General features: G+C 33.8%; 1 protein-coding gene across 1 annotated transcript in view; it reads left to right on the plus strand.

The window, feature by feature from the left end:
* LOC119835944 (serine/threonine-protein kinase Genghis Khan) overlaps positions 1-10,829 on the plus strand; it is a 49,740-nt gene extending 38,911 nt beyond the window's left edge. The window contains exons 42-49 of the mRNA XM_038361078.1: positions 195-317; positions 1,060-1,159; positions 1,933-2,083; positions 2,933-3,005; positions 3,632-3,713; positions 4,384-4,483; positions 6,264-6,358; positions 6,704-10,829. Coding sequence (XP_038217006.1) covers positions 195-317; positions 1,060-1,159; positions 1,933-2,083; positions 2,933-3,005; positions 3,632-3,713; positions 4,384-4,483; positions 6,264-6,356 — 722 coding nt within the window. The 3' untranslated portion in view covers positions 6,357-6,358; positions 6,704-10,829. The remainder of the gene's footprint in view (positions 1-194; positions 318-1,059; positions 1,160-1,932; positions 2,084-2,932; positions 3,006-3,631; positions 3,714-4,383; positions 4,484-6,263; positions 6,359-6,703) is intronic.
* Positions 10,830-11,013: the final 184 nt, after the last annotated feature.

An 11,013-nucleotide genomic window follows, 5' to 3' on the forward strand; every position in this document is an offset into this window, starting at 1 on the left:
AAATTGTGTCATTTATTTAATTTATAATTTTTCACGTGAGAATCTCTAAGCAGTTGCTTTTTATTTTTTTTATTTATTTTCTTTTTAATGTAATATAATTAAAAAAGAAATTATCCTATAATTTTTTATTAGATTTACAATAGATTATTAAATTAACATTTCGTTGACTATATTGTTATTTCTCACTTTGTCAGCTAACGCCCGTCCCTTGGACGAGGGCGGGTGGGTGTGCGCGGTGGGCGGGGGCGGGGGCGCCGCCTTCCCCTTCTCCAATGAGGCTTCGCCCTACCTAGTCTACCTGAGGCCGCTGTTGACACGTGAGTCCGCTTTATACATTACTAGCTGCGCCCCGCGGTTTTACCCGCGTAAGTCCGTATCCCGTAGGAAAATCGGGATAAAAAGAAGCCATTATGTTATTCCAGCTGTCCAACTGTCTACGTACCAAATTTAATTGCAATCGGTTCAGTAGTTTTTGCGTGAAAGAGCAACACTTCACTGTTGCTCTTTCACGTTTCACGTTTCGAGTGTTCTTCAAAGTGTGTTCACACACATCCTTACAAACTTTCGCATTTATGATATTAGTACAAGTAGATATTAGAAGTACGTACGTACAGGGTCGTTCGTCGTTTTTACTCAACGTACCTTGGGTAACCCCGGATGTAATTTGGTATACAGACAGGGTGTGAGCTGACTTGAGTGATAGGATACTTTTTATCCCGATTAAATGCCTGCTTCCTTGGGATACAATAGGAAAATTGATATCCGGGCGGAGCCGGGATGAGCGTCTAGTATATTTGCCATATCTAGTCGATGTGAGGGCACTTACACGTTATTATATAATGAGAAAATACTCATACTTGATAGTGAAAAAGAAACTATATCTAAGTTGAAGCTCTTATTGGCATGCGTGGTTTAGCTTAGCTTTTAATAGCAAAGATTGGAATTGTGAATGGCATGAATTTGTAAAAATAAATGAATAATGAAATGAAATAAAAACTCTTTTAAAAATTAATTAAGGGCAGAGATATATGGATAAATTTTTTATATGAATCATTTCAGAGGGCCCGTTGAACGTGGAGACTGCGACGTACGGAACCAATAAGCGACGGTTTTCGGTGCGGGAACAGTCGCAACAAGCTATTGAGGCGCATAATAGATTGTGAGTTGATATATTGTACTATTTTGTAACTGACTTCAAAAAAGGAGGAGGTTATTAATTCGACGGTTTTTTTTTGTTTGCTACCGTAAGCTTTTACTGGGTGAACCGATTTTTATGATTCTTTTTATTTGTAAGCTGGGGTCCGGTGTGGTATTTGTTTAAAATCTGGTCTAGTTCTGACATTTGAAGGCGCTTTTGTTAAGTGTTAAAATTATTTATTTTATTTATTTATTCATCTCGAACCGTTCGCTATGGAACCCTTAACAACAATTCTCACTTAAAATCTATACTAATATTATGAAGCTGAAGAGTTTGTTTGTTTGGTTGAACGCGTTAATCTCGGGAATTACTGGTCCGATTTGAAAAATTCTTTCAGTGTTAAATAGCCCATTTATTTAGGAAGGTTATAGGCTATATCATCACGCTGAGACCAATAGCAGCGGAGTATCAATGAAGAATGTTTCGAAATCTTGAAATATTTTTTTCTTACTGAGAGCTTATCATACACTAGCTTGTAAATTATAAAGAAAGCATTGACTTTTCAACAAATAAGGATGTAGCAAGTTCTACAATATGCAAATACCTCATCATGTACAACTGGCATGTCATGCAACTGGACAAGTATATATATACATATATATATATATATATATATATATGTGTCAAAAATGTGTTAAGTTGTAAGCTTTGTTGTAAGCTAATCGATTAAATAATTGTTTGTGTTTAAGTTTGAGTTTGAGTTAGAGTTTGAGTGTGAGTGTAACGTGCCGCAGGTCGGAGCGGCGCTCGCGGCTGATCTCGGCGCCGACGAACTTCGCGCACGTGTCGCACATGGGCCCCGGCGACGGCATCCGCTCGCAGCGCCTGCTCGACCTGCCCACCACCGTCGAGACCGCCGACGGCGCCGACCACGACGCGCCCCAGGTCCGCCGGGGCCGCGGGGCCGCGGGGGCGCAACGGGGGGCAATTGTGAACGGGGGCAATTGGAATAATATCTCAATCGTTATCTTTGCAATTGCAAAACGTTTAAAAGAAGCTGTAGTCTAATCAATTTTCACAGATAAATTTATAAAACATAAATGATGTCATTAGAAAAAGTATATAAAAAGTATATTTTTAACATAGTTCAAAGTTTATTGAGAATTATTTCCAAATTATCCCCGATTATGATTACCCTGATTGACTATACGACGTAGGGTTTATGGTCCGCCAGAGAGTGGTCGCGAACTTCGCCACTGACACCTTTTTGCCAAGCGGCAATCAAATTAATTGACACCGTAACGCGTTACGTAACGCTGCGGTTTAAACACCCATAAGAAGTTATCACATCATAAATGCACTAATCATACTATTGACTGTCATGTACGAGTATGTATTTTTTTTATGTCATAGTCGGCAAAGGAGCTGGTGGTTCGCCTGATGGTAAGCGCTACCACCGCCCATGACCATTTGGAGAGGCATAAGATCCATTGCAGACCTTACGCCTCTACAAATGGATTGCCGAATTTTTTGTAAGGGATTAAGAAAGGATTCGCCATAGGAATAAAAGAAAGGACTGGGAAGGATAAGGGAAAGGATATAAAGAAAAGGCTCCCCCACCCACCGAACGAAACACAGCAGAATGCTATGTCACGCCGGTCTTCTGTGAGCGTGTGGTACTCCCCCGGTGAGAGTTGGCCCAATTCGTGCCGAAGTATGCTCGACTACCACATACAAAAAGTGTGCTGCGACTGTATATTTACTAAATATGTAAATTGTGTAATTGTACCACAGATGTACAGCAGTAGAGACAGCAGCAAGCGAACGTCGCCGCTCACTGTGTCGCACCCCACCGGCTCGTATAACGGTAATTGAATGCGAATCATTTATAATAAAACTGGCTACACGCCCCGGTTCCGTCCGGGTAGGCATTTATCGCAATTGAAATAGTATTAACTATCCTATATTTGAAGGTGGATCAAACTGCACATGGTGTGCAAATTTGATTAGAATCGGTTAAGTAGTTTAGGAAGTCCATAGCGGACAAACAGTGTGACATGTAATTTATATATAATACAAACTGCACGCCCCGGCTACGCCGTAGTCGGGTAGTCATTTATATATAAACTGTCCAATATTTTAAGTTGGATCAAACTGCACGAGGTGTGCAAATTTCATTTAAATCAATTGAGTAGTTTAGGAGTTCATCGCGGACAAACGAACGTGACACGTAGTTTATATATAATATTAAGATATGTCTACTACATTCTTTACTTGTAATATCGATTGACGCGTTTTTAACTTGCAAAGATTATATGTTATTGTGAATGTAGATTATTGATAACAGATTTAATTATAAAATAGTTTATAACAATTAATAGTTTTATAGTAGATATTGTACTAGGCTTTTACGTCGTTGGTACAGTCGGTTGTTAGTTGTTATGATAAGCGTACTAATAAAATATTTGATTTTATTTAAAATTTGATTTGCAGGCTCATGGCGGTCGGGGCGGTCCCGCGAGCCGCCAACGGAGGCTCCGCCCTCGCCGCCGCTCTCGCACAGGCCTATGGACAGGTGACCTATCTGTTATTTACTATTTAACCTTAGAGGGACTGCATTGGCTCAATGCGTTTTTATAGGGTCAATCAGGGTAATTGTACACACGGGTTATTGGATAAATATCCTAATAATTTATTCTGTAATTGCAAAACGTTGGAAAAAACTTTTATCTAATAAATTTTTATAGATATTTTATACAAGAATAATATATATATATATTTTCTAAATACAAAAAGTTAATTTTTTTAACATATGTGGTTAATTGTTAATTGGAAAATTGTCTCTTATTACCCTGGTCGACAATAATACTTGTGTGTATGATGATAAAAAAAGAAAAATATAATAATATGATACACTTCTGAATATAATATGCTCATTTGATAGTGTGTAGAAAACATATTTGATACGATAGAAAAAAAAAGATCGCTTAATATTTATAAATTTCAACAATTAACATGAACGTTGCTACTGGCAATTGTTGTTATTTTGTGAAATTACCTTTCAAACAACATAATAATTAAAAATTTTTTTTTTTTTTTTATCAAAATTAATATTGTATAGCATTGTTGCGCGTTGGCTAGAGTGTACTCCACTATGCTGTTGAATAATAGTTAATAAAATAAACAAACAAATGAATTGACTCTTTGAAATTGCGTTTTAAAATTTCTTGATTATTTATTCGCAGGTCGGTGGGGGGAGGGTCGGCGGGGAGCGGCTCCTTGCTAGAGAGGTCCATAACTCCTCTCAGCTTGGGCAGTATGAGCTCGCTGCACGATGTGCTCAAGGTAAATACATAAATAAATATATATGTCTCTAAGGTGACCGACTGACACAGTGATCTATCAACGCACAGCCCAAACCACTGGTCTCTAATTGGGCTGAAATTTAGCATGCAGATAGATGTTATCACGTAGGCATCTAATCAGAAAGGATTTTAATAAACTCAAACCCGAAAGGGGATGATAAAATAGGGAAAGTTAGTAACACGAAAATTTATTAAGACCGCGCCGGCCAAAGCTGCGGGCAACATCTAGTTTAAGATAATTTTTAAGCAATTGGGCAAATTACAATACAAGCTGTGGAATCCTATGTAATATATATATGTTAATACATTTTCCCTTTATCCCGCTGTAATCTTGGAGAATGACTACCGTTTTTATTTGTATATTTTAAGTTTTGTAGTACATAAAAAACATCATTGATTTTTGTGCAGTTTTGTGCATATGAATAACTTCTAACTTAAGATATATCTTTATTTGTAAATATTCTGATTTGCCGCTAATTTCTATAGAATCTAGATTCTAGACGATTTTGCCATACTCGCTGCTTCCTAATGTTAGTTTAGGCGTGTTGCTATTCGCTCAATGATATATCTATTGACAATGTATATACCATTTATTCATTTTATTTGAATCGTGAGTATAGAGAGTCTTCGAAGAGTAAGTCTTCATTTTAATGTATGAATATAAAATTTAAGAAGAAGAGAAAAGGAAACGATTTATTACCAATATGGCGTATAGAATTGTCAAATTTGATAATCGTTTTTAATGATGCGAATTTAATTTTGTAATAACAGTTTCCAATTGTCAAATCTCAATCGAGTTGTGTTTGTTTGTTTGATCACGGTAATCTCGGGAATTACTGGACCGATCTGAAAATTGTTCCACCATTGGATAGACACGTGATCCTTGAGTGCTACAGGCTATATTTATGTGCTATATATGTGTGTGTGTGTGCGATTTATGCCAAACAACCCCAAGTATAGAAGATATATTGATATAGATAATAAGTATTTTTGTACCGTTAGAAGCGCCGCCGCCGACCTTATAAGGGAACCGAAAGGTCACTGGAGTTATCCATTCAATCGAATGGCCGACGCGTCCTTCATAGAGTATTTAAGTAAATATTATATAAACCTATAGTTTGTATATCGCTTTCATACACTTAACTGTTAATAATCGTAAATTATCACCGTTGTCCCTTTCTCGCTTACGGTAAGTTGTGTGCGAGTGAAAGAGATGGACAATTGTTTATCAGTACCACGTTCAAAACCCATTTTTTGTTACAATCGACTGTCGAAATAAACTGTATAAAGTAATTAGTTTATTTTTAACGAACGTTTCCGTTTAAACGATGATCAATTAAACTGTGAAATTTCGTTGAAATGACAAGTTTTATTCAAGCTATTTTACATTCATAGGTTTTCTTTAGCTAGCTATTAATATCGCTATGAGCTATTTAACATCGTAATTGCGAAATTAAATGTCCATCCTATCATCAACTTACTCTGTAATACTATAAAAGAAAGATCATGTTAGTTCACATATTATTTGTTCGTCCGATTTCCCGTATCATACCCGCCCATTAACGCTATAAGACACTTATGTTATATTTAAACAGTCAATACCTATGAAAACAATGAAATTGACAAACAAAACAACCCTCATTAATTTAGGAGATAAAAATGGTAGTATAACATTTAAGGCACGAAATTGAGGTCCCAACAAACCGATCACTAAAAAAAAACAACCGTTACATTATACCCTTTTTTCCTGTTAATTAAAGGGCATATTCCAGGTGGGCACGGAGAGCGTGGAGTGCGCGCAATCCGACAGCAGCTGCGCCGCGTCGCCCACGCACGCGCACGACGACACATGATCGTACGTATGCACTACACTACACCACACTTTACAAAATTACACTACACTACACTACATTTTACTACACTACACTGCATTACACTGCACCATACTGAATTACACTGCACTATACTAGCCTGCCTTGATACATTATGTGTCGCAGTATGCTACACCGCGCAGCGTTACACTGCACATTGTCGTGCAGCACTACACCGTGTCATACTGCACTATACCATCCCATGTTACTTTTTATTTGAATTACCTAAAACGCAGTATATTTTTATACATCTGTGGCGATTGATTAATTTAGTTATTTATTTTTATTGTGCATGATTATGTGACTCGAACAATGACTCGCCCACGCAGGGGTCAACTAAACGCGTACTGGAGCGTCGACCTGTCGAAGCTGTACGCGTGTTTCTGCTGACGCGTCACGCGCGAGCGTCACGTCATTTGTGACGTCTGACGCGCGCATCCCGTGACGTGTTACCCGCGGGTGTTGCGTCATTTGCGACGTGTAACGCGCGGGCGTTGCGTATGTTTACGTGACATGTACGTGTACCATGACACGCACGAGTGACGGGTGAGTTGGAGCGTGTCACGCGAAAGCGTCGCGTTATATTTGACACGTTATATTGTGCGTCGGTTGAGTTGGCTTGTGCGTGCCGTAGGATGTCTTGATATGGAAAAATTACTTGAAATTTTGAAGGGAGCCCATGCACACAGATAATGAAATATTAATATCAATTTGTTGCACATGACGATAACATTTTTAATTATGCATTACATAAATAATATTTTAAAGACCGCCAAATGATCGATAGAAGATTATGAATTATGATAAATTAAATACTCGTCATCCTATTTCAGCATATAAAGACATCTTATGGTACGATTAGCTTTTAATGGACTTTGAATCGGTGAATTATTATTACTATTTTTTTCTTATAAAATTTTGTACATTGAATAGCTTTTTTTATTAATTCGTGTGATCTTATGTATCTACCGAAATGTACACTGCAAAGTATTTAAATTTTATGATCATTTTCTTAATAAAAATAACCTTTTATTAAATTTAATTCTAAATTGAAATTATATATGAGTTTAAACGTATTTGTACGTGTGTGTGTGTTTTTTTTATAATTGGCTGGACCGGGATGAATAAAGTTTTCTATTGATTTGATTATTAATGATTTTAGTATTAAATTAAAAAAAAAACATAATTTTTCATCCAGGTATTGATATGCATTTATTAGATGTATCTTTTATTTAAGGGTTTTTTTTTATTAATGTTTATGAAATTACTAGACAATGACTATCTAAATTTAAGTACGTTTGCAGTAAAATATAATTATTTTATCAATGAATATTGATCGTACATTGTGTATGAGTTTATTTTTTATTAAATTTAATTTCATGAGTATGCAATATATATTTGGTTCCTAAATATACTAAATGTTTGTTTGACAGAGTTATATTGTAGAGAAATGAGTATGGATGGGTTTTTTGTGATGTTTTGTTGTAATCCATACTTGAAATGTAAAGCTTAAGAGTTTGTTTAAACGCGCTTATCTCAGGAAGCATACGACCGATTTCAAAATTCTGTCACAGTATGTGTGTACCACGGGCGAAGCCGGAGCGTAATTAATATGAGTGAAACATCGGATATTTTATTTATACATATTAATAAGCATTTGGTTTTTCGTCTAAAAATATTTATTTAAACTTTAAAATCATATGATGAAAAAATTAAATTTAAAAAAAAACGCATGACTAAAATGTAACTGAAAACTTGCACATTTATTTTTTTGAATATAAAAAAAATACGTTTTTAATACGTTATGGATAATTCTCAAGAATATAATTCTGATTGATGATGATGATGAAATGTATACAAAATATTTCCAAAAACCCATCCGTGTAAACCTTCCAATGACATGATAATAATATTTAATAGAATTTTCTAGAATAAATGATCGAATGTGGCTTGTAGGTCAATTAGACTCGTATATTCTCTATGTATAATCGATATGTAAAGTTTGTCTGTTTGTCCATTGAAATAACTGGATTGTGCTGTAATATTGATATGGTAAGTGGTTGGTATTTTCAAATTGATTTAATTACTTGTGTAAAAAAAGAAACGTAGTCAATTATGGTACATTTCGTGGATTAATGACATTTCGTTTCTATTTTGTATTATCATATATTTTCATACGTAAAACGTTAAAATATCAAGAATATCATTACATTTTTCATAAAATTTTGCTGCACCATTAATAGATTACAGCACAATAAAGGAAATTGTATAAAATTATATTCAATTATTAAATCGCTAGTATACTTACAAATTTAAATTAAGTATTATTCGCTTGACTATGTTAAGATATAATGTCTCCCATCGAGACGTATTTAAAATATTAATGTTTATAAACAAATTTGCTGAAATCATAATTAACTTTTGTCTTTACTATCAAACGGAATTTTTATCATCTAAATGCAAAAATAATTTTTCTTTTTCTCGCTATTTCATTGAGTTGGCGCGTCATTTTGAAAAAGCTTCCTGTTACTTTTTTTTTAATGTTGATGCAAAGGGGCAGCAAATTTGTTTTTAAAACATCGTTCAACTATGAAATTAAAAAATTGAAACATGTTAACTAATGTATATTTAAATATACCTAACTTTTGTATAGGACATACATACTACATGATATATCCCGTTATTTTGTATGTACTAATAATAAAAATATAGTTCTTTTCGACATGTATCACGAAAAAAGAATGCGTTTAATTTTTTTTTACTGCGATAACGTAAAATGAGCGCCATTTTTAAATAATAATATTTAAATGTCACTGCCACAGTACGTTTCTTATATTTACTAAAGATGTAGATTGAATGGACGCTTTTTAATTTTTTATATTCTTATAGTGTGAATGTGAACGAAAATGTCTTAAAATTATATGCTTTTAAGTACAAATGAAAGGTTTTCTCACGTTCAATGTATAATGAAATAACGTAATTAATTTTATAAATTTATATGAAAATGAAAAATTCGATTCCGCTTTCAGTTTCAGTACCAATCGAGTCGATAATGCTTTTATTTCGGACGTTATGAAAATAATTTTTAATCTGTTTATATGAGTGTCTAATAATTAAAATAAAAGATGTTTTAAAAGTATTACGTACTAAATGCATATACACCCGTTTTGTGTAATTTTATTTAGATTTATAATTATAATTTATAGTAGTAAATTTTAATTTCACAAAGGAAATATCTCATAAATGTATGTGATTTGTGTTATAATTATTATTATAAGCGGTAATGTTTAATAATTATTTTTTAACAATCTAGTCCTTTTTGTTTACTTTTGTAATGTAAGCGCGTCGAGAATAACATTTTATTGTATTTTTTGTCCCTATTTCGTTTAAGTTAGGTAAGCGTAGACAATGAGATTTTTAGGCGTAATATTTTTTTATTTACGGCCATTTTGTGCTCGCACTGTAAACAAGATGGCGCTAGAGAAGCTTGAATGTATTTTTACGTTTTTTTTTTTTTAATAATTTTTTCTCGTTAATTGAAAAATTATTGTATCCAAAGATATGTCGTGTAATGATTATAATTAAATTGTATGAATAATTAGTGAAATTAGTTTTATATGATTAAAATTGTATTGAAAAGAACTGAATTTATGTCCTATGTATTGTGTAGTCTGCATGAAATTAAAGAAAATATGATATTCAAAATATAATATACATTCCCGTGTATTCATTAAAAGGCATAATCAAAAATCCAAGAATAAATAAAAGACGCGAATGATTCTTTAGTCAAAGTGAAGCGAATCTCTTTTCACGCGTTAAAATTTATTTTCAGCACAAAAATTTAAACGATACGGTTGTAAATGTACTTGAAAAGTTAAAGTCGTCGAAACGACGGTTGTTAAAAGTTTCGTATTCGTAAATAAGATTGTTCGTAGATCGGCGACGGTTTTTGGACATATTTTAAATTGGTATTTTTAAATTTTGCACTGAAATGATACTAAATGTTTATGATGTATGGACAATATTGTAATTTTTTTATTTATTCTTACGATACATGTATGAAATGCGTCGTTACTTTTAATTATGTATTAGGTACAAGAGAATTTATTTCGGACTGTATTTAGCTGTCATTATTGAGGTCAAAAGAAAAGTGCGTCGCTTGACATGTGTCAATTGGTTTTTTTTTATTGCTGGTAATATTATAAGTAAAAGTAACGAGGCGCTTTTAAAGGTATTCTATGCTATCAAGTTAGCGTGCTTAACGTATATATAAAGAGATATAATCACGATCAAGTTTGTGCTTTAACCCATAGAATAAATATTGTTTGCGGGCTAGCGAATCTCCGTGTATGCTGGATAATTTGTATGTAACTAAATTATTGACTATTTAAATTGCAATTATGTGAAATTATCTCAATACTTAATGTAAATACATGAATTAAATATTTGAAGGAATGTGGTGTTTTTTTAATGTACATAATCTGTGGGTTTTGTGTCAGGATTGAATAGAACTGAGAACTCTAACAAATATATACATCACGTTTGTCCGTTGGGTGGCCCAACAATAAAATAGTAAGATAATGCACTCGGATAGACGATGTTAGATCTGTATCTCCTTAATTAAATCTTTATTAACATT

Source organism: Zerene cesonia, chromosome 22 (genome assembly GCF_012273895.1).
Source record: "Zerene cesonia ecotype Mississippi chromosome 22, Zerene_cesonia_1.1, whole genome shotgun sequence".
NCBI lineage: Eukaryota > Metazoa > Arthropoda > Insecta > Lepidoptera > Pieridae > Zerene > Zerene cesonia.